At 43.9% G+C, this 24,226-nt stretch overlaps 1 protein-coding gene across 8 annotated transcripts in view; it reads left to right on the top strand.

Annotated features, from left to right (window-relative positions):
- The window catches only part of ppip5k1a (diphosphoinositol pentakisphosphate kinase 1a), a 153,165-nt gene that overhangs the window by 88,618 nt on the left and 40,321 nt on the right, over positions 1 to 24,226 (top strand). For all 8 annotated transcript variants that reach the window (XM_080216069.1, XM_080216066.1, XM_080216068.1 and 5 more), the window contains 5 exons: positions 1,972 to 2,086; positions 2,362 to 2,469; positions 8,502 to 8,618; positions 12,331 to 12,498; positions 13,594 to 13,687. In XM_080216069.1, the coding sequence (XP_080072195.1) occupies positions 1,972 to 2,086; positions 2,362 to 2,469; positions 8,502 to 8,618; positions 12,331 to 12,498; positions 13,594 to 13,687 (602 nt within the window). The remainder of the gene's footprint in view (positions 1 to 1,971; positions 2,087 to 2,361; positions 2,470 to 8,501; positions 8,619 to 12,330; positions 12,499 to 13,593; positions 13,688 to 24,226) is intronic.

The raw sequence follows: 24,226 nt of genomic DNA, 5'->3' as shown, positions 1-24,226 counted from the left end.
TATGACGAGAGGTTGGAGAAACTTGGTTTGTTTTCACTGGAGCGACAGAAGTTGAGGGGCGACTTGATAGAAGTCTACAAGATTATGAGAGTCATGGAGTGGATAGTCAGAAGCTTTTTCCTAGGGTGGAAGAGGCAGTTACTAGGGGTCATAGGTTTACGGTGTAAGGGGCAAGTTTTAAAGGAGATGTATGAGGCAAGTTTTTTTTTAAACAGAGTGGTGGGTGCCTGGAACTTGTTGCCGGGGGAGGTAGTGAAAGCAGATACGATAGTAACTTTTAAAGGGCGTCTGGACAAATACATGAATAGGATGGGAATAGAGGGATATGGTCCCCGGAAGGGTAGGGGGTTTTAGTTCAGTCGGGCAGCATGGTCGGTGCAGGCTTGGAGGGCTGAAGGGCCTGTTCCTGTGCTGTAATTTTCTTTGTTCTTTGTTATAATCAGCACTAAGTTAGAATAATATGAGCCATGATGCCCTTTATGGTCAAACTGTTTGACCATATCTTGGCTAGGCTTCTAGATGATAATTCTTCTCTCCGTTTTATTCTTTAATGGGATGTGGGTGTTGCTGGCAAGGTGAGGCCCCAGCATTGGTTGTCATCCCTACTTGCCCTTGAACTGAATGGCTTGCTAGGCCATTGACAACCATGTTGCTGTGGATCTGGAATTATATGTAGGCCAGACCAGGTGAGGATAGGAGATTTCCTGCCAAAAAGGCCATTAGTGAACCTGATGGGTCTTTTTTATCAGTCTTTGATAGCTTCATGGTAATTGCTGTGACTAGCTTTATATTTCCAGATTTATTGAATTTAAATTCCGCAGCTACTGGTAGGATTTGAAGACATGTTCCCAGAAAACTAATCTGGGCCTCTGGAACTGGTCCAGTGACAGTATAGCTATGTCGCCATCTCCTCTGGAGATAATCACTTGGCCAAGGTAGTGAAAGGACTTTGGTCCTGGGGAATGTTATCTTGGTAGGAATCAGTTCCTTCTTCCTAACTCAGCCCTTGTTTAAGCTCACCGCTCCTAAAACCCACCATTCACTTAGCTTAATGCCACCCTCCTGCCAACCCCTCCCTTGCCTCAGCATTCAGTTTCATCTACTTTACATTTCTCTGACATATTTGGGATGTCCTCCAATATTAAAAGTGCTATAAATGCATGTGTTGCTTAGAAAAACTGGAGCTGATCAGGAGATAAACTCGAGGGTTGTTTGTCATGTCAATGTTAGCACTCACATCTCGGAATCAGAGATTGTGGATTCATGTTCCACTCCAGAGAAATGAAAGTTTATTTATTAGCCACAAGTAAGGCAATGAAGTTACTGTGAAATTTCTCTAGTCGCCGCGTTCTGGCGCCTGTTTCAGTCAATACACCTAACTAGCATGTCTTTCAGAACTGTGGGAGGAAACTGGAGCACCCGGAGGAAACCCATGCAGACACGGGGAGGACGTGCAAACTTCGCACAGACAGTGACCCAAGCCGGGAATCGAACCCAGTCCCTGGCGCTGTGAGGCAGCAGTGCTAACCACTGTGCCACCTTGCCGGCCTGAATAGAAATCAATCCAGGCTGACATTCAAGTGCGGTACTAAAGGAGTGCTGCACTGTTGGAGATGCTGCCTTTTGGATGAGCCATTAAACCGAGGGCTGCCTGTCATCTCAGGCAGATGTAAAAGATCACACAGCACTATTTTGAAGATCGGGGGAGTTTTCCCCTGTGCCCTGGCGCAATATTTATCCTTCAACTAACATCATTAAAACAGATTTATCTGGTCCCTATCTTGTGGCTGCTTGTAGGAGTTTCTGTTAGTCACATAACCTACATCACAACATGAACTATGCTTTCAAAATTACTTCATTGGGTATAAAGCACATTGGAGTTTCCCGAGATTGTGAAAAGTGTGATATAAATGCGAATCACTCTGTGCTGTAACAGTGCTTCGCTGATTGTCTCTTTGTTCTGTTGTTTAGCTATTCCAGAGGGGTGATGTCTCCTGGGCGCCATGTTCGAACACGGTTATATTTCACCAGTGAAAGTCATGTCCACTCTCTGCTAAGTTTGTTTCGTTATGGGGGTCTCTTGGGCGTAAGTAGAAGTTTTACTTTCACAAGATCACGAGTTCCTCTATCGGCATTCCTGCCTGTCAGTGTGTGAACCTTTTGATTAGTTTCACCCCCCCTCCCCCCCACCCTGCCCTTCCTCTCCCCAATGTGTCCCTTGCCCTCATTGTGTGTGTGTGTGTGTGTATGTGTGTCCTTGCTTACTCCCATCCCAATGCGAGTTTTTTTTCCATCCAACTATCACAATATTCTTCCGTCATTTCTAGTCTGAACTGATTTATTTTCCCCTCCAATTCTCAGGAGCTGAAGGATCAGCAGTGGAAGAGAGCCATGGACTACCTTGGGGCAGTCTCTGAACTAAACTACATGACCCAGATTGTCATAATGTTGTATGAGGATAACAACAAGGTATAGTCTTCGTAAATATATGGATTCACTGTGTGGTGAGTTGGAATAGCAGTAGTTTTAGTTGTAGCTTGTAAAGTTTCGTTGCCTCTTGTAAAACAACTTTCCTTTCTAGGCTTGACTGTCCCTTTCTCTCCAAAAATCATTGCTTCCTGCTTGGGTACAGTTCCCCCAGAAATAGAAATGCCACCAGCACCTCACCCAAGTAGCCACCTTCAGACACAAGCTTAGACGGTGAGCTTCTGCAGGCCGTTCAACTTGTAAAAGAGGTTTCTGACTAATCCCAAGGTAATCCTCATCCCTGCACTTGCTAGCAGTGGATACTTAACAGCAGGAACTGTGGACGATTTGCTCCTGCAACCCCTCTCCGCAAACTGAGCAGAAGCCAACTTCAATCTCCCGTTTGTGGTGTGTTACAAGTCAGGGTGGACACTTCGAGGTGTTCTATGAAGCATGCCTAACCTGTGACGTTTTACGTTGAGTTTGGCTAGGATGAGCATGAGAGGATTCACTCCAGATGTGATTCAACTGACCCACGAGAAGCTTTTGTCAAAAACAAAGTTTAATTAAGAATATTGTTGACACGCACAGTAAGACACTGAGCAAGAACTTTTAACAATTACAGCACAACAACCATGATAATTATAACTCTCTTAAGGAAACATCCAACCGAAGCCAACATCCACTACACAAAACCTTCCAAATAAACACCATACAGCATAGTTAATGCCCGTTTGTTACAGGAATCCCACCTCCTGGGTTGAATGCTGAAAATGCCTTGTGAAGAAACTTGATGTTTAGTAGTCAAATCTGTTTCACAAAACACAGCTTCTTTAAGGCAGAACCAAACAAAGAGAAAAAACAGGGAGAGAAAGAGAGTGCTTCTTAGCTTGCTGCTAAACTGCTTCCCAAACCAAAACTGAAAACCCAAAGGGAAAAAAATCCCTATCACCTGATTGCCACAGCTTAGCTCCACCTCCAGTGATGTCGCTGAAGCTATAAGCTGCTTGATTTAAAAAAAACCTTAAAAGTACACTCGCATGTATCAGCTAAAACCTGCAGATTCACCACAGAACTGCAGTTGAACAAGAGTCTTTCTGGTCCATGCCATTCACCTGGTCACTACTCCAGCCACTTGAAATGTTTTGGTGTTACTCAGGAATGGTTCATATATCTTTGATAATAATAGAATTTGGACCCCATACGTTGATGGCATAACATGCAAGTGAAGCTTATGAGCCTGGCAGACTCATTCTCTCTTTTTATTGACTGATTAATTTGACTAAGTAGCAATCATGGCTACACTTCAGAAATTAATCTATTGGAAATAAAACACTTTAGAACTCCGTATCACTGGAGACTTTTCTACCCATTGTGTCTGTGCCTTATCCAATTAGTCTCACTTCCTGCTTCATCCCCATAGCCCTGTTTCCTTTACGAGTCTATATCCCATTCAGTTTTGAAAATTGCTATTGAATCTATTTGCAACACATTCCATATCATCATAACTCAGTGTCAAATAAATTCTTCATTATTCGTCATGGTAGCACAATGGTTATCACTGCTGCCTCACAGTGCCAGGTATCGAGGTTCAATTCTGGCCTTGGGTGACTGTGTGGCGTTTACACATTCTCCCTGCATCTGCGTGAGTTTCCTCCGGGTGCTCCAGTTTCCTCCCACACTCCAAAGCTGTGCTGATTAAGTGGATTACCTATGTTAAATTGCCTCTTAGTATCCCAAGAGTGTAGGTTAGAGGGATTAGTAGAGTTAACGTGTGGGGTTACGGAGGTAAGGCCTGGGTAAGATGCTCTTTCAGAGGTGCAGACTCGCTGGCCGAATGGCCTCCTTCGTCACTGTAGGGATTCTATGATTTGAACATGTGAAATGTGCCACCTAAATGTGATGAAGGGTCATCTAGACTTGAAATGTTGGCTCCACTCTCTCCACGGATGCTAAAGTTTTGAAAGTTTATTTACTAGTCACAAGTAGCTTCCATTAACACTGCAATGAAGCTACAGTGAAAATCCCCTAGTCGTCACACTCTGGCGCCTGTTTGGGTATGCTGAGGGAGAATTTAACGTGGCCAATGCACCCTAACCAACACGTCTTTGGACTGTGGGAAGAAACCGGAGCACCCAGAGGAAACCCACGCAGACACAGGGAGAACGTGCAGACTTCGCACAGACAGAGACCCAAGTCAGGAATTGAACCTGGATCCCTGGCATTGTGAGACAGCAGCACTAACCACTGTGCCACCGTGCTGTCCGGTGCTGCAATCAGACCTGCGGAGCTTTTCCAGCATTTTTCTGTTTTTGTTTCAGATTCCAGCATCGGTAGCATTTTGCCTTTGTTTGTTCCTTTGTTCTCTGCTCCTTTAAAGGCCTCCTAAAAATATCTCCCCTTTACCCATGTGTATGATCACCACCCCAGCTTCTTCCCCTTTTCCAGTGCGATATGCAGCTCTTGTCTGCAAAATCCCTGGGGTTGAGTTATTCCTGTTATGGTATGAGCATTGTATGGATGCAAGTTGCTGCAAAGAAAATCATATTCAATATATTACTTACAGCTTAATTTATGGGAGAGATGAAGCTTCTAGATTTTATATGAACTGAACTAAATGCCTGGAATGAATGTTTATTTACTGGTGTGCAGGTTAGTGAGTAGTTTCAGCTTGAAGCCTTGATATTCCTGCAGAAGGAAAAGCAGTTCCTTGAGGACTATGTGTAATTGGAGCCATTTTAATATATAGCCTTAAATAGTGATTATACAATAATGAGCTTCAGGTATATTGCAGCAAGGAGTGCTGGTACATCTGAATCTATTGAAAGTCATTGAGTCACAGAATACTACAGTGCAAAAGAGGCCTTTTGGCTCATTGAGTCTGCACCGACGCAGAAAATGCCCTGACCTGCCCACCCAATCCCATCTACCAGCACTTGGCCCATAGCCCTGAATGTTATGATTTACTCACCCAGGTACTTTTTAAAGGATGTGAGGTATCCGGCCTCCACCATCTTCCCAGGCAGCGCATTCCAGACCGTCACCACCCTCTGGATAAAAACGTTTTTCACAAATTCCCCTCTAAACCTCCTCACTTTTTTAACTTATGTCCCCTTGTAACTGACCCTACAACTTAGGGGAACAGCTGCTCCCTATCCACCCTGTCCACGCACCTCATAATCTTGAACATCTCAATCAGGTCACCCCCTCTGTCTTCCCTGCTCCAGAGAAAACAATCCAAGCCTATCCAACCTCTCTTCGTAACTTAAATGTTCCATCCCAGGCAGCATCCTGGTGAATCTCCTCTGCACCCCCTCCAGTGCATTCATGTCCTTCTTATAATGTGATGACCAGAACTGCACACAGTACTCCAGCTGTGACCTCACCAAATTTTTATACAACTCCATCATGACCTCGCTGCTTCTATAATCTACACTGTGATTGATAAATGTGCCATATGCCTTATTCACCACCCTATTTACAAGTCTTTCTGCCTTCAGAGATCTATGGACAAACACGCCGAGGTCCCTTTGTTCTTCGGGACTTCCCTGTGTCAGACCTTTTGTAGCATATCTAGGATTAGTGTTGGCACAATGTAGCTGGGCATTTCTTGATGTTTAATTTGTCAACTCGATTTGATCCACAGATTCCAGAGCAGGTTTCATAAGTTAACCACTGGGTTAATTTTAAAAATGATTGTTTGGTACCTTCAAGGTACCTGACCCACCTGTGGAAAGGTTATTTATTTCTCCTCAAATTCTGCAATCTACTCTGATCATGAGGACCTTGAGGGGAGAGGATAGCATGAGATGCGATGCCTCTGGGGAATTAAGGAAACTCGGTTGAGCTAGAGGATGGGAAGGGAATTTTTCACAGTGAATGTAGAATCTTACAGCACAGAATGAGGACATTTAACTCATCATGCCTTGCCAGCTTCTGAAAGAACAATCTAATTAGCCCAGTTTTTCTGTTCTTTCTCTCTTAACTGTGGAATTTTCAGTTCTCCCTGAAATTCATCTCCAATTTGATTTTTCCTTTGTTTTTGCTTCCCTAAAGTAGTGGGATCACTAACAATTGGGACAGTGGCACTGTGGTTAACGTTGCAGTTGCACCCATCTCTAATAAAGCCTCTGGCAGCTTGTTCCAGACACTTGCCACCCTCTGTGTGGGGAAAAAAATGCCCCTCTGCGCACTTTTGTACCTCTCCCCCTCTCACCTTAAACCTATGCCCTCTAGTTTTAGACTCCTGTATCTTTGGGAAAAGATATTGACTATCTAGCTGATCTAAACCCCTCATTATTTTGTAGACCTCTATAAGATCACCCCTCAGCTTCCTACGCTCCAGAAAAAAAAGTCCCAGTCTATCCAGCCTCTCCTTATAACTCAAATCATCAAGTCCTGATAGCATCTTAGTAAATTTTCACTTATATATCGCTTAACAACCAGCTCACAGGGAACAGACCCCTCCCATTAAAGTCACATTAATAGTATTAAAGGAGAATCTCTCTCTTGCATCCACTCCTGTTGATGAAATCATACATCATAGGAATTTGTTCAGATAGTGTGCCTCTACCAGCTGTTTGGAAGATCCATCTGAATAATCCTCTGTCCTTTCCCCATATCAGCACATTCTTCCTTTTTACTGATGTATCCAGTTCCCTTTTGAAATATATTACTTTCTACTTTCACTACAATTTCAGGCAGTACATTCCAGATCGTCATCAGGGCAGCACGTTGGCAAGGTGGTTAGCACTGTTTCTCACGGTGCCAGGGACCCAGGTTTAATTCTGGCCTCGGGTGGAACAAAGAAAATTACAGCACAGGAACGGGCCCTTCAGCCCTAGAGTCTGCACATTTTCCCCATATCTGCATGGGCTTTCTCCGGGTGCTCTGGTTTCATCCCACAGTCTAAAGATCATAGAATTCCTACGATACAGAAGGAGGCCATTTGGCCCATCAAATCTGTATCGACCACAATCCCACACAGACCCCACTCCTGTAATCCTCATTTGCCCTGCTAATCCCCCTGACATTAGGGTCTATTTATCATGGCCAATCATCCTAATCTGCACATCTTTAGATTGTGAGAGGAAACTGGAGCACCCGGAGGAGACCCACGCAGACATGGGGAGAATGTGCAAACTCCACACAGACAGTGACGCGAGGCTGGAATTGAACCTGGATCCCTGGTGCTGTGAGGCAGCAATGCTAACCACCATGCTGCCCTAGATGTTTGGGTTAGGTTGATTGGCCATACAAAATTGTCCCTTGATGAGGGGGGGAGTTAGCAGGTTAAACACGTGGGATTACGAGGATAGAGTCTGGGTGGGATTGTTGTCATAGCAGACTCGATGGGCCGAATAGTTTCCTGCATAACAGGGATTCTGTGATCATAATTTATTGTGTAAAAAAAACCAAAAGAATTCTCCTTATCTTAGACTGGCTTTTTTGTAACCAGTTACATTGCAGTTAAAATGCCTGCTAAATCCTCCCCAAACCTCTGCCATAAAGAGAACAATCCCAGCTTCTTCAGTCTCTCCATGTAACTGAAGTCCTTCATACCTTCCCATTAAACCTCCAGCCCCTCTCCCAGGCCTTGACATCCTTCCTAATTGGATACACGATCCCGGACCTAACCAGTGGCTTATGAAGGTTTAACATTATTTCTTTGCTTTGTACGCTGTGACTCTCGTATATGCAATCCAGGACCACCACCTCTGCCTCTTTAACAGCTTTATCAACCTGTATCAATGCTGTTGTACCTGAAATATACACAATAAGAAGTCTCACAACACCAGGTTAAAGTCCAACAGTTTATTTGGTTGTACGAGCTTTCGGAGCACTGCTCCTTCATCAGGTGAGTCACCTGATGAAGGGGCAGCACTCTGAAAGCTCGTACTACCAAATAAACCTGTTGGACTTTAATCTGGTGTTGTGAGACTTCTGACTCTGCCTACCCCAGTCCAATGCGGGCATCTCCACATCGTGGAATATACACAATGTAATGAGATGTTTTGGTTGCTTTTTTTTATTAGGACCCATCTTCAGAGGAACGATTTCACGTGGAACTCCATTTCAGTCCAGGAGCTAAAGGTTGTGACGAGGATGAAAACGCCCCCACAGGCTCTGGGTTTCGTCCTGCTTCAGCTGAGGTAAAGCCCCTCGGGTCATTCTCTATCATCAAAAATATAGCTGACAGTTTTTACATATATCTTTGGACTACAAAACAAAATCTGATGGGTGGTACGGTGGCACAGTGGGTTAGTACTGCTGCCTCACAGCACCAGGGACTGGGGTTCAATTCCTGGCTTGGGTCACTAACTGTGTGGAGTCTGATTCAATTTGATTTATTATTGTCAAATGTATTAACGTACAATGAAAAGTATGGTTTCTTGCACACTATACAGACAAAGCATACTATTCATGGAGAAGGAAACGAGAATGTAGTATAACAGTTGTAGCTAGGATGTAGAGAAAGATCAACTTAATGCGAGGTAGGTCCATTCAAAACTCTGACAGCAGCAGGGAAGAAGCTGTTATCGAGTCAGTGACCTCAGACTTTTGTATCTTTTTCCCAAAGAAAGAAAGAATGCACATCCTCCCTGTGTCTGCATGGGTTTCCTCCGGGTGCTCCGGTTTCTTCCCGTAGTCCAAAAGAAGTACTGGTTAGGTGCATTGACCATGCTAAACTCTCTGTGTACCCAAACAGGCGTTGGAGTTTGGCGACTAGGGGATTTCCACATTAATTTCATTGCAGTGTTAATGTAGGCCTGCTTGTGATACAAGTAAATAAACGTTTTTAAAAAATCTTGCTGATTTGCATACATAACTGATTCTTTTTCAAACATAGGTGTTAATTCTTCAAAAATTAACATTTCAGGCAGTCATATTCTCGATGAAAAGAACTGCAAGTCAGTCACAGCTCTATAGACATTCTCACCTCTGATGAGAAACCTCAGTTATCAGAAGTTAAGTCTGTCTCTTTTCCCTGGAGAGAAGGCAGCTAAGGGACGATTTGATGGAGATGTTCAAAATCATGATGGGGCTGGACAGAGTAGATGGGGAGAAACTGTTCCTGCTTGTAAAAGGATCGAGAACAAGTGGGCACAGATTTCAAGTGATTTGCCTTGACCTAGGGTCATCCAGACTCGAAACATTGGCTTTATTCTCTCTGCACAGATGTTGTCAAACCTGCTGAGTTTCTCCAGCATTTTCTGGATTTTGCTGCAAAAGAAGCAAATGTGATATGAAAAAAGGCTTTTTCACCCAGCGAGTTCCCAGGTTGGGGTCGGGAAGACACTGCCTGGAAGTGTGGTGGAGGCAGGTTCAACCAAGGCATTCGAGAGATCACTAGATGATGGTTTGCACAGAAACAAATGTAGACGGGTACAGGGAAAAGGCAGAGAAATGGCACTAGATCATTGGAGACCCGTTGCAGACATGATGGGCTGAGTGGCCTCCTCCTGCACTGTAACAATTCTGAGAGTCAAAGTCATGGGATCCTGTCCCATTCCCCAGGCACTTGAGCATAAATATCCACACACAGGCTGGAGTGCTATACTGATTGAATGCTGCATTGTAGGAGACACCGTCCTTCGCTTGAGATCATAGAACCCCTACGGTGCAGAAGGAGGCCATTTGGCCCATTGAGTCTGCATCAACCACAATCCCACCCAGGCCCTATCCCCATAACTCCATGCATTTACCCTAGTTAGTCCCCTGACACTCGGGCAATTTAGCATGGCCAATTCACCTAACTCGCACATCTTTGGACTGTGGGAGGAAACCCTCAAGACACAGGGAGAACGTGCAAACTCCACACAGTGACCCAAGCCAGGAATCGAACCCGGGTCCCTGGCGCTGTGAGGCAACAGTGCTAACCACTGTGCCACCGTGCCGTCCCAGTGCCCAAGAAACATTAAACCGAGGCCTGACTGTCTGTTCAGGTAGATGTAAATGATCCCACAGCACTATCTGAAAAGAAGCAGGGGAGTTCTCCCCTGGTGTCCTGTCCGGTATCTATCCTTCGATTAACACCACTAAAACAAACAGCCAGTCCTTTGTGGGAGCTTGCTCAGTGCAAATTGGCTGTCACATTTCCCACAACACAACACGTCAGAAGTATGTAATTGGCTGCAATAGCCTTTAGGGATGACTTGTGTTCATGGAAGGTGCTGGAGAAATGCCTGGTCTTTCTTTAACTTTGCCATGTTTTGTTTATGGTGATTAAGCATTGTATCTTGAGATTTAACTTGGTATGTGCTTTGATTCTATCAAGGTACACAGGAGTTAAAAGCAGCTTCATTCGCTCATGACATTTTCTGGCTCATTTTGATACCATTATTGTTGGACAGATGCCCCGGGGAGGAGGCAAACCATTCAGTTCAAAGCTTGAGAGACTTGTTCAAATGTGATTTTAATTGGTAGTTTGGAATTTAACAGAGGATTTTATTATATTTATTAACTCCCACTCACTTTTTTGGAAGATAGTTCTCTTTTTGTTTTACCCTTTTGAAATCACTGAATCTGCCTGTAGCCTTTGGAGGGGCATAAAAAGCTGGATAGTTTCCACTGAGAACAAATTGAGGGCAAGAACAGCTAGTATCACCTGTGGTGTAGTTTAGCACAGTAAGAAGTCTCACAACATCAGGTTAAAGTCCAACAGGTTTATTTGGTATCATGAGCTTTCGGAGCACTGCCTCTTCATCACTCATCTGATGAAGGAGCAGTGCTCCAAAAGCTCGTGATTCCACCTGGTGTTGTGAGGCTTCTTACTGTGCCCATCCCAGTCCAGCGCCGGCTTCTCCACCTCATAGTTTAGCACAGCAGTTGAGAACTATTAATTTCTACTGCACAAAATTATGCAACCTTGACTACCAAAAAGAATTGCCATTCCTGCTACTGTGTACTTACTTTTTAACTGTTTAATGTATTTGTTTGGCTGGGAAAGCCTCATTAATAGTCTGGGGTAGTGTTAATTAGCAGTTTTCCGAAAATGAGAAGGATATATGATTAAAAGCTGAAGCAAGTTGAAGAAACTCCGCACTCATTCCTTGGATGCTTTATAACATTACTGAGAAATATGAGCAAGTGAAGATATCTAAGAAATTATGAGTTTGCATTCACCAGCAGGAGAAGCCTGAAACACACAAGTTACTGAGAGTTATTAAAAATGTTCAAGAAATTCCAAAATCATTCATACAATTACAGAATGATGCAGCACAGAAAAAGGCCCATCGTGCATGACTGGCATCTTGAGAGAACTTCGTCCTACTCCCTGTCCCTGCAAGTACTTCCCAACCATACATTTCTACCAGTTTTATACACTAATTGTTGCTGCCAGTGTGGGATTGTCAGCCATTTAGTATAAAAAAAAGATTGAATTGTTCAAATGCATCTGCATCCTTGCGCACAGTTATCAAATTAATTAAACTGTTTCTGAGTTGGCATATCACCTACAGTTGTCCTTCAAATAGAGAAAAGGAAAAGGGGCGGCATGGTGACTCAGTGGTTGGCACTGCTGCCTCACAGTGCCAGGGACCCAGGTTCAAGTCCAGCCTTGGGTCACTGTCTGTGTGGGTTTCCTCCAGGCACTCCAGTTTCCTCCCACAGTCCAAAGATGTGTGGGTTAGGTTAGGTTGATTGGCCATGTTAAGTTAACCCTAGTGTCAGGGGGATTAGCAGGGTAAATGTGTGGGGTTATGGGAATAGAGCCTGGGTGGGATTGTAGTCGCTGTAGATGGGCTGAATGGTCTCCTACACTGAGGGATTCTATGGATTCTAGAACTAGAGGATGCAGAACAGGGAGGAACTGAGAGATAAGCAAAAGAGGGGTTGTTGTAACTCTGTTTCTTTCTCACGTAGAATGAAGGTGGCTCCAAGACCGATCAGGGAAGCATGGAGGATCTTTCGGAGAATCGGGGAAGCGATGATGCGGATGGATTTCTTCCAGCTTTGCCCCAGCCAGCAGAGCCCTTCCAGATTCACAAGAAGTCTGCTTTGACCAAGACCAGGAAGATGGGCTCGATGGAGGTATGTAATGGTGAATGATGCCAAGCATATCATGCCCATCTAAAGTTGCTTCTCTCCTCCGAGGAGAACAATTCCAGCTCTCTCCACACACCTAAATGTCTCCAGAACCCATTTGTACCTGGCACTCCCTCCCTAGACCTGGCCTGTAAAAGATATCTGTGATAGGGATACACCGTATATGTAGGATAAAATGCAAGCATTATTTCAGGTTAATCCTTGACTGAAAGACCAGGGGATGTAGGAATTAACTGGTTAAAATGGTCACCGATTTTTAGCCTGCACTCCCTAGTTCAGATCTACATGGGGGCGAGGTGGAGCCCCTTTCTGTCGAACAGCTGAATTGATTTGTACAATGCTGAGTCCTTACTGTCAAGTGTTCAAGATGTGTGTTTAGTGCCCCAACCTAAGATTGCAAAGAAAGGGTGCTTGTTTTGAGAACAGCATGGTAACACAATGGTTAGCACTGCTGCCTCACAGTGCTAGGGACTTGAGTTCAATTCCGGCCTTGTGTGGAGTTTGCACGTTCTACCCATGTCTGAGGTGGGTTCCTCCCGTGCCTCAGTTTCCCCCCATACTCCAAAGGTGTGCGGGTTTGGTTGATTGGCCATGGTAAATTGCCCCTTAGTCTCCAAAGATATGTAGGTTAGGTGGATTGGCCATGCTAACTTGACCCTTAGTGTCAGGGGGATTAACAGGATAATAGGACCTGGGTGGGATTGTGGTCGGTACAGACCTGATGGGCTGAATGGCCTCCTTCTGCACTGCAGGTATTCTGTGAATGTAGATTAATAGCACATGTTTTTCTGAATCCATATGGTAGTTGTCTCTCTGAAAGTTGGGTTATTTTTACTTTGAACTGCTGCTGACAGAGAAAGATCCTTGGGTCAGCCGAACACTTCCAGTGTACTTGCACCTTAGGTACATTTTGTTCTCTTTTTGAAGGGGAAGTTTCCCCATGGCTGTGAGCTGAGGGTTACTCTGCATTAGCAGAGTGTCTGTTTGAAAGTGCAGACCTTTGCCAATCAATGGTTCTGTCAGCAATCCTCAGCTGAGCTGATTCTCCTTTTCATGCAAAGTATCCTCTTCTATTGGCAGGTGTTGTCGGAGAATTCCTCAAAGTACAGTGGCTACCGGCTGCTGGCTCCTCCGTATTCTAGACAGCTGTCTGATGTGAAACAGAGCGGTCTGGGTAAGAGATTTTGACACTCTGAAGCCTCTTTAGAATACAATAGCAGTACACCCTCACCATATGCACAATACCGTGATTAGTGACTGCAGTGACCGGCCCACCAGCACTAACTTAGCATGGCAAACTTTTTAAAGGGCTTATTTTTCGATTTTAAACCAATTTTCATCAAGCATTGGCTCTGTTTTCGGATTGTTGGGAGCCATTGACTGACTTCCAAAATTCAGTGGGGCTGGCGTTGATTCCTGGCAATCACTTGGGGAGAAATTTGTTTGTAAGAGCTGACTCAGTGGGGCTGGCAGCCCTGCTGGCTGCTACTAACACAGTGTTCTCCAATGCTAGAAGTGACATGAATCACCACCATGTGAACAAATATCTCCCCACTGAACTTTGTTAGCAAAGTCTGAGGGCAAGTTGGTAAAATTGTTTTTTGGGGTAGGGGCGGAGGAGGTGGGAATGGGTGGGGGAAATATGAATAGGGCATAGGGTGCAAAAGCAAAGAGGGAATGTAACGTACTCATTGCCTAGGCTATGGTTTTAGAATATTCACCGGGATTCTCTGGCCTCCTTGTGGAGTTTTTCTGTGTGGTGGGAGGCTGCGTGCTGCTGGCCAGTGGTGAGATCTTCCCCATCCTGCTGCTATCAATGGGAATTCCAATTGATTCCAGCCCACTCCGCCAGGAATCGTCCAGTGGGAGTGCACCATCAGCGAGACCAGAAGGCCCCGCCACCGTGAAGATTGCGCCTGTAGTGCCCACTTCAGAACTGTCACAGCCATCGAAAAGTTAAAGTCTATTTATTAGCCACAAGCAAGGCTTAGATTAACCCTGCAATAAAATTACTGTGAAATTCCCCTAGTTGCCACACTCCAATGCCTGTTGGGGTCAATGCACTCTAATCAGCACATCTTTGGAGTGTGTGAGGAAACCGGAGCACCCGGAGGAAACCCACGCAGACATGGGGACAACATGCAAATTCCACACAGCCAGTGACCCAAGCTGGGAATCGAACCCGGGTCCCTGGCACTGTGAGGCAGCAGTGCTAACCACAAACCACTGTGCTACTGTGCCAAAAGAGTGCAGAAGAGATTTGCTAAGATGCTACCTGAAAAAAGACTGAAAAGGCTGTGGCTTATCATTGCAACATGAAGTTTAGAAGGAGGCTCAATAAAACATCCAAGGTGTGTAGGGTTTTATTAAGATGGAGAGCAGGTGTGGCTGCTGGTTTTGAGTTAGTAACTGAAGGCATAAATTTAAGATCACAAATAGAACCAAAGAAATGGTTCAGAAAGTTTAATGCTTAGTGTGATTGGGCAGTATCAGGTGGGAGGAGATTCTCTGATGACTTTAAGTAGAAACAGATAAATACCTGGAAAGAGAAACTGTAAATGGTATAGAAGGGGAAAGTGGATAACTTATTCAGAAGTGATTGGCCAAATGGCTGTGCAGTAAAATTTGATTTGATTTATTATTGTCACGTGTTTTAGTATACAGTGAAAAATATTGTTTCTTGCATGCTATACAGACAAAGCATACCTTTCATAGAGAAGGAAACGAGAGGGTACAGAATGTGGTGTTACAGTCATAGCTAGGGTGTAGAGGAAGATCAACTTAATGTAAGTAATTCCATTCAAGAGTCTGACTGCAACAGGGAAGAAGCTGTTCTTGAGTCGGTTGGTATGTGATCTCAGATTTTTGTATCTTTCTCCCGATGGAAGAAGGTGGAAGGGAGAATGTTTGGGGTGCGTGGGGTCCTTGATTATGCTGGCTGCTTTGCTGAGGCAGTGGGAAGTGTAGACAGCGTCAATGGACGAGAGGTTGGTTTGCGTGATGGATTGGGCTACATTCACGACCTTTTGTAGTTTCTTGTGGTCTTGGACAGAGCAGGAGCCATACCAAGCTGTGATACAACCAGAAAGAATGCTTTCTATGGTGCATCTGTAAAAGTTGGTGAGAGTCATGTCAGACAAGCCAAATTTCCTTAGCCTCTTGAGAAAGTAGAGGCAATGGGTTTTCTTAACTATTGTGTCAGCGTGGGGGGACCAGGACAGGTTGTTGGTGATCTGGACACCTAAAAACCTGAAGCTTTCGACCATTTTTACTTCATCACCATTGATGTAGACGGGCATGTTCTCCTCAATGCATTCTGAAGTCGATGACTATCTCCTTCGTTTTGTTGATATTGATGGAGAGGTTTTTTTTGCTGCACCAGTTCACCAGAAAGTCCAGTTATTCTAAGCACCTGTTGGTAGTTAATAATCCTTAAGACTTATAAAGTGGCTCCGGAGTGACTAGGGAATTTTCACAGTAACTTCATTGCAGTGTGACAATAAGCCTACTTGTACAAATAAATAAATATATACCAATCTTCCTACAGGCTATTATTTTTCAATGTGTTGTATTCCTACTGCAAGGGGCAGCAACATCACTATTCAATGTAATCAACAACAAGTTATACTTATGGAACATCTTTAACGTATTAAAGTGTCTTAAAGGGCTTCACGGGAATCTATTCAAATAAAATTGACATTGAGCTACTTACGGAGATACTAGGACTAGTGTAGGTTTCTTAGGTAGGGCCTTAAAGGAGTGAAATAACGTACATTTATATACAATGTTTTACAACCTCACAATGTCCCAGAGCACTTTGCAGCCAGTACAGTACTTGAGGTGTAGTTACTGTTGTAATATAGGAAACCAGGCTGCCAGTTTACATGCAGCAAGGTGCACCAGTAGCAATCTGGTGTTGCTGACCAGTCCAAAGATGAGTGGGTTAGATACGGTCAAGGTGTAAAGTTTAGGGGGAACTAGTGGGGTAAATACATGGGTTTATGGGGATAGAACCTGGATAAGACTTAGAAAAAGGTCAGTGCAGACTTGATGGGCTGAATGGCCTCTTTCTGAACAGTAGGGAGTCTATATAAAAAAAAGATAAAATAACGGGACAGGAATGGAGACATTTAAGATGCGAATTTTAGAGCTTAAGACCTAGATACCTGAAGGCGCGATTGCCAATGGCAAGGATTTGAGAATGTGCAAGAGGGCAGAACTGGAGAATCACAGTGTTTTCAGATGGTGTAGGACTGGCGAAAATGTGTAGAGGGACAAAGTCACTGAGGGCCGCGTTCTAGACTTGCAGGCAGTGAATGCAAAAGCTTAAGGCTTGTATTGAAGTCTGTTTACATCCAGTGACGTTGGTGCAGGGCCTGCTGAATGCTGTAGCCATGTACTGCACAGAATAGAAAATGGCCAACCGCATGACACCTTAAAGAAATCACTTTTAGCAGCTGTGGAAGTGATAACTGTTTCTCAGAAGGAACTCTTCAGAATGCAGCTAATGGAAATACGACAAAACTTACTCCAACTTACAAATCAAAGAAAGAGTTTAATAAAGAAACATCGTTACTGCAAACTTGGGGTCACTCCAAGCTCCCCACAATTCTGCATAGTTCCTTATTTATAGTGAGTCAGCTGACTCTTGCATCTTGTTTTCATTGGTCACATTACATCCAATCAAAAGTTGTTACAGGTTACATACTAACAATAACTGGTGACAAGATGGCGTCTCTTGGTCATCAGGTTGGGCATATTACTTGTGACTTGATGCTTAATTCCACTGCCGCCGCCCCTCCCACCCCTTCAATAATATTGACTGTCATGCTCCACAACCCGACCCTTTAATCCCTCACTGCAGGATTCTGGCCCCCACAAACTCGGAGCTATCAGCAATTGGACATCACAAAGCAGCTGAAGAACTGCACGCAAATGACTTGTGCAACCGATTACTGCACTGACCCTGGCTGACAAATGGCCATAATGAAAATCAACTCTGATTTGTCCAGATAGAGACAGCCTCTAAACGGAGTCTACTCTTAAGATTTGTACCTTTCCCCCACTTTACAAAGGGACACAGATGTGAGCATCCAATTTAATTAACGATACTTTCTGTTACTACTTTCCATTTCAATTTATCTTCCAATAAAGGCTCTATTTTGTTTCACTATTATAACAAACCTTGCAAAAACAAAATGCAGAACACTGCCAAATCTATGCCTAGTTGTACAGCTGCCATAGAGGAATGCGGACCCTTGTTTAAGCTTTGGCAATGCTGTTGCGTCCTTCAGGGAGTTGAAACTAAATGGTGAATGGCAGAATAGAAGAAATGTATTGTGGAGAGCTCTTTGGGCCCTTTGTTCTTCAGAAATTCTGGATAAATCCATTTCTTTCAGCGGGAATAGACTCGCGTCCTTTTTGGCCTGATTCATGGAGCAGCAATCAATGGTCAGACGATTGTGCGCTCAGCCCTGTCTCTGTTGATAAAAGCACTGCCTTACTGTAGCCCTGTGTCAGACAGAGCAACAACTCCACTCAGTCACTTAGCCAGAAATCCAGGTTACAGAAACAAGGGGCCACATTTCATTGGCTTGGCACATCCCAAGGATGTAAAGGGTGATGCACAAGAGCAGGTTCTCTCTCTGCAGACATCAGCTGCCCTCCGTTTTGGTGGCTGCGTTACACGTGCCAGTCCAGACTGAGTATCAATGGCTGTTCGACTGTGAAGGGCATCATTGCAAAACCCAATATCACTGATCTCACTCAATATCCACACATGCATGCTTGCTAGCAGAAGCTGTGGTGTAGCAACCAGGAGCAGGATCACTCATTGCCTATACCTCCTTCGTAATACAGGGCACTGAAACCAGTTTAGCAGCTCGCATGGTAGCACAGTGGTTAGAACTGCTGTTTCACAGTGCCAGGAACCCGGGTTCGATTCCCGGCTTGGCTCACTATCTGTGTGGAGTCTGCATGTTCTACCCATGTCTGCGTGGGTTTCCTCCGGGTGCTCTGGTTTTCTCTCACATTCTGAAAGACGAGCTGGTTAGGGTGCATTGACCTGAACAGGCGCCGGACTGTGGCAACTAGGAGAATTTCTCAGTAACTTCATTGTAGTGTTAATGTCAGCCTTACTTATGACTTATAAATAAACTTCTTTAAAAAAATCTCTGCTCTGAGTACCAGTGAGCTCTAGGTTAGTAAGTTATCCTAAGACCTGTTTGCTTTTGTTCCCAACTGAGCCAATTAGGGCAATTCATATTGAAAGAATTTACTATTCTAAATGTATTGAGCAGCGTATTTTAATATAGTGAACTAGGGGATAACTTCATTGCAGTGTTAATGTAAGCCAACTTGCAACACTAATAAATAAATGTAAAGCTGTTACATCTGTGTTCATTTTCAGTGTTATTTGATGTGTCACATTATCCTGCGACACACGCTGTGAGTTTCTCCAGTCTCCTCATGTGGCATGCTTGCAAGTACTGACAACGGGTTTACTGAGAACCCTCGGAGGCACTGAACACACTGAATTCTGAGCAATTAGCCCCACTTAGCTTTGTGCCTGTTCAGTGGCATCACACAGTTCACTGGTTCATCCTGATAAAAAGCAGGCTGCAAAATGTTGATGATATTTGAATTGAAAATTTGGGAATTTGGACTTTTGAACTCCCCCCTGTTTTAAAACTGCGCCATTGGTTTAGGGATTTACTTTAATGTAGAACCTTAATCGATATGGAAAGAGGCTGAGATATCCAAAGTAAAATCAATTTCCATTTTGGGATTACACAGCCAACTGTCTGGTGTATCTTTTGTAGTTGTTGTTGATGGGGGAGGGTATAATCCATTGCATTTTCTGTGTTTTATCCTCAATGAATAGAATTGTAATTTAAGGTTTGGGTGGTTAGTATGTGTCTGTTTTTTTTTACTGCCCCCACCCCCCCCACCTCCTTTCTCTATACTGGAGTGTAGTTCCTCACTGTCATGTGAATGTTTGTACTTCTGACGTGGACCTGAGTGGTGAATTTTGACATCTTGCTGAAATTCACTGCCCACGCTCACAAGTGAGACAAACAGGCTCTTGGCAGAGGTGCCAGAGGCTGTGAAGATCAACGGAGAATGAGGTAAGTTCAATTTTTTAAAGAAAGGCCAGGGTTTCCATGGTGAGAATTACAAGGTATTGCAAGTGGGACTTGGCAAAGCATCCAGTGTATGACCGGCTGAGTGCACTTTCATTCAGCGCAGGCTTCAACACTCCTAAGCATTGATTAGACCTCTGGACCCAAATCTTTAATTCAAGAAAAATGACCACTACTGATACTTTTAATTGAAACTACTTTGATAAGTAATAAGGGGGCAGCATGGTGGCACAGTGGTTAGCGCTGCTGCCTCTCAGTGCCAGGGACCTGGATTCGATTCCCGGCTGGGGTCACTGTCTGTGTGGAGTCTGCACCTTCTCCCCGTATCTGAGTGGGTTTCCTCTGGGTGCTCTGATTTCCTCCCACACTCCGAAAGACGAGCTGGGTTAGGGTGCATTGACGTGAATGGGGGCCAGAATGTGGTGACTAGGGGAATTTCATAGTAACTTCATTGCACTGTTAATGTAAGCCTTATTTGTGACTAATGAATAAACTTTAAAAACATGCACCTGGCTGTGCTATCAAAGGTTATTTTAACTTCTGTGATTTGTCACAGCGCCAGGGGACCTGGGTTTGATTCTGGCTTCGGGTCACTGTCTGTGTGGAGTCTGCATGTTCTCCCCATCATTGTGTGGGTTTCCCCTGGGTGCTCCGGTTTCCCCCCACAGGGTGGTTTGGCCATGCTAAACTGCCCCTTAGTATCAGGGAGATTAGCAGGGTAAACACTTGGGGTTACAGAGAAAGGGCCTAGGTGGGATTGTTCTTGGTACAGGCTTGATAGGCCGAATGGCTACCTTCTTTTGATTTGATTTATTATTGTCACATGTGCAGTGAAAAATACTGTTTCTTACACGCTGTACAGACAAAACATACTGTTCGTAGGGAAGGGAAGGACAGGGTGCAGAATGCAGTGTTACAGTCATAGTAGGGTGTAGAGAAAGTTCAACTTAACATAAGGTAGGTCCATTCAAAAGTCCGATGGCAGGAGGGAAGAAGCAGTTCTTGAGTCAGTTGAATGTGACCTCAGATTTTTCTATCTTTTTCCTAACAGAAGAAGGTGGAAAAGAGAATGTTTGGGGTGTGTGGGGTCCTTGATTATGCTGGCTGCTTTGCTGAGGCAGTGGGAAGTGTAGACAGAATCAGTGGACGGGAGCCTGGTTTGTGTGATGGACAGGGCTTCTGTAGGGATTCCAAGATTCAGTTCTGTTACAATTAGTTAATAGATTTTTTAAAATAAACAACATGAAATGCTGGAAACCAGTCCCCCATCTGTGGAGAGAGAAAAACAGAGCTAATATTTTGTGCTGATGACCTGTTGTCAGAACTGGAAGAAGTCAGAGGTTTGACAATTTTTAAAGAAATATAGTGAGAGGAGAATAGGTGAAAGAACAAAAGGGAAGGTCTGTAATAGACCAGAATGTTGGAGAGATTAAAGGAATGATGCAGGATAAAGGTTTTTTTTTAATGTCACAAGCAGGCCTATATTAATAGTGCAATGAAGTTACTGTGCATCAGTGGTCTACCTGGAACCTGACTATCATGGTGTCATCTAGGCTGGAATTCTCTGGCCTTCCATCAGTGGGTTTCTAAGCAGCAAGAGGTGACAGTGCCAGGATCTTCTGGTCCCTCTGCTGTCAATGAGATTTCCTTTTGTAGCCATCCCACGTTTCTGAGAAATCCATGGCAGGTGTGCGCTGCCAGTGGGACCAGAGAATTCGCCACTAGCAAACAGCTGGAGAATTCCGACCCTAGTGTCACATTTAGACTACACTGGGTTGAGTGGCAGTTTCCTTCTCTACAGGACATTAGAGAGTTGCTAATATTTTTATTGCAATCCAGTTATTTTCATGATCGACTTTTCTCGTGCTAGTCCACAAATTATCAAAGATCTTAACTGCGTTTTCACAACCCAGCATAAAATGTGTTTGTGTCTGTAGTGACCCAGCCAAGGTGCGGAACTCTATCTGGCACTGTACTATCACGTTGGCTCAATAATGTCCTGACGGAGAAAGGAAGCAAGTAACGACTGCAACTCTGACCTGTCCAATAAGGGAATATTTAAACAAGTCAATTGGCAGTTCCTCTGGATTTCTTCCACTTAGTGTCTCTATGAATGACTGTGGATGGGATATACTAAGAAATTGGAGAGCTGGTTATCACTGCCCTAACACACTGGCCTTTTCTGTGATCCAGAATGCAGTCTGTTGGCCCTGAGCAACATCTGAGGACATTAGAGTATTGGTGTCCAAATCATCGTGGTGTTTTAGGATCCTTGATCCTCCGATTCCCATGTTACCATTTCAATAGCGCTTCTACAGGTGAATAGTAACTGGAGTGGTATTTGTATTTATGTAGTGTTTATCATTCACTGAAATGTCTCCAGGCACTTCATACAGTAAATTACATTTGGATTGCTGAGACTGTTATTTGAAGAAAAAAAGATTAAGTCCTAGAACTTCTTGAAGGCAGTGTTGCAGTCTCTCACAGCCCACTAGATTGGAAGCAGTTTTTCTTCATTTGTCTTCTGGGTGGGTAACAGTGTGTAACACAAGAAGAAAATAACTGAGGAACTTCATCCTGTCACAGTAGATACATTTTACTGTCAGACTTGTTTCTCTTGGGATAGGAAACTTGCAAAACTATCAGATTTGTCTAATCCCCAGTATTGCTGAAGCTGTCTGTTTCTCACTCAGGTTTCAGCCCAAATTTCATTGCTCACTTGGGTAAGTGGCATTAAGTCATGCAGGAAGGAGCCTCCTTACATCTATCCTGGTCTATGCCCAATTAATTGATCTACAATTGATCAGGGAGAGGGGATGGGGGGGCAGAATTCAATCAAAGTTCCCACTCCTGTCTTTCACTGCTGCAACTGCTTGTGTGATGTATGAGGAGCAACTCAGATTGTGATGTTTCTCATTGGTGAACAACTAGGTAATTCTCACCATCTTGATGGAGCTAACAGAGAGCTGGATTCACCCATGAAGCTGTACTCGGGTGCAGTCACCACTCTGGGGGAGAAACAGATGTGCTGGTGATAAACTAGATTTACAAAACTTTGTGTTGAGAATTTGAATTGCAGAAAATTATACCAAATATAGTTTGTTGGCATAACTTTTAATTTAGTGGCTGTTGAAATAATTAGTAAATTGTTGTTAGAGTTTTTTTCTAATATATATGTACGTAAGATGGCCTCTGGAGTTGGGGAGAGCCTTCACGGTGGCACAAGGGTTAGCACTGCTGCTTCACAGCATCAGGGACCCAGGTTTGATTCCTGGCTTGGTTCACTGTCTGTGTGGAGTATGCACGTTCTCTCCTTGTGTCTGTGTGGGTTTCCTCCTGCTGTTCAGATTTCCTCCCACAGTCCAAAAATGTGCAGCTTAGGTGGATTAGTCATGGTAGTGCTGCTGTCTCACAGCGCCAGGGACCTGTGTTCGATTCTCTGTTTGGATCACAGTGTGGACTTTGCATGTTCTTCCTGTGTCTGCATGGGTTTCCTCCCACAGTCTGAAAGACGTGCTCTACAATTGATCAGGGAGTGGGGATGGGGGGACAGAATTCAATCAAAGTTCCCACTCCTGTCTTTCACTGCTGCAACTGCTTGTGTGATGTATGAGGAGCAGCTCAGATTGTGATGTGCATTGACCAGAATAGGTGCTGGATTGTGGCGACTAGGGGAATTTCACAGTAACTTCGCTGCAATGTTAATGTAAGCCTTACTTGTGACTAATAAATAAACTTTATTATACTTAGGAGGATTAGCAGGGTAAATATGTAAGGTTATGAGGATAGGCCTTGGGTAGGATTGTTGTTGGTTCAGGCATGATGGGCTGAATGGCCTCCTTCTGCACTGTTGGGATTCTACAATTCTACTAACTCCCTTCATATGACCACCTAGTGGCCAAATCTTGTAACTACATTGTGACATTCGTCTGGGCAAGATCAATTGGGAAATGTTGACATGGAAAGTTTACAGTTACAAAGGTTGATAGAAAGGACATCAAAGAGTAAGATTTAAAAATAGGCAGTTTGTGCCGGTCACAATATTTGAAATGTTCTTTCTTGCTATCCTTGTGCCCATGGAGAAACTGGCATTGTAAGATTGCATGTTACATTTTGGAAAATAAGAGTTATATTACAGAGACTGCTTAGACTCGATTTCACCATTTCAGTTTAAATATTAAATATATCTTATTCTTGCTGCGGTGGTGTCTTATGTTAAATATCGTGTTTTAATTTTTTTTCTGCTGTATTTTTTATACATTTATTAAAACAAATGAGCCTTTTGGTAAAATGTGTTACTTTGTAAAAAATAAAACATAAATAGGTGTGACCTTATCGGAAAAGGAAGAAGACAATTATAATAAAAGTGAAATACTTCAGATGCTGAAAATCTGAAATAAAACCAAGTGCTGGAAATGATCAGCAGGTCTGTCAGTATCTGTGGAGAGAGAAACCATTAATGTTTTGAGTCAAATTACTCTTCTTTGGAACTGGCAAATCTAGCGTCTCAGTCCCTCCCTCGCTGTTTTGTAATCCCTGTCCAAAAAAAGTGGCTGTTAAGTGGTGTTGGG

Source organism: Carcharhinus amblyrhynchos, chromosome 32, assembly GCF_965287045.1.
Source record: "Carcharhinus amblyrhynchos chromosome 32, sCarAmb.v2.hapA, whole genome shotgun sequence".
NCBI classification, from domain to species: domain Eukaryota; kingdom Metazoa; phylum Chordata; class Chondrichthyes; order Carcharhiniformes; family Carcharhinidae; genus Carcharhinus; species Carcharhinus amblyrhynchos.
Note: the sequence above shows the minus strand (reverse complement) of the source record. Positions and strands in the feature narration are given on the sequence as shown.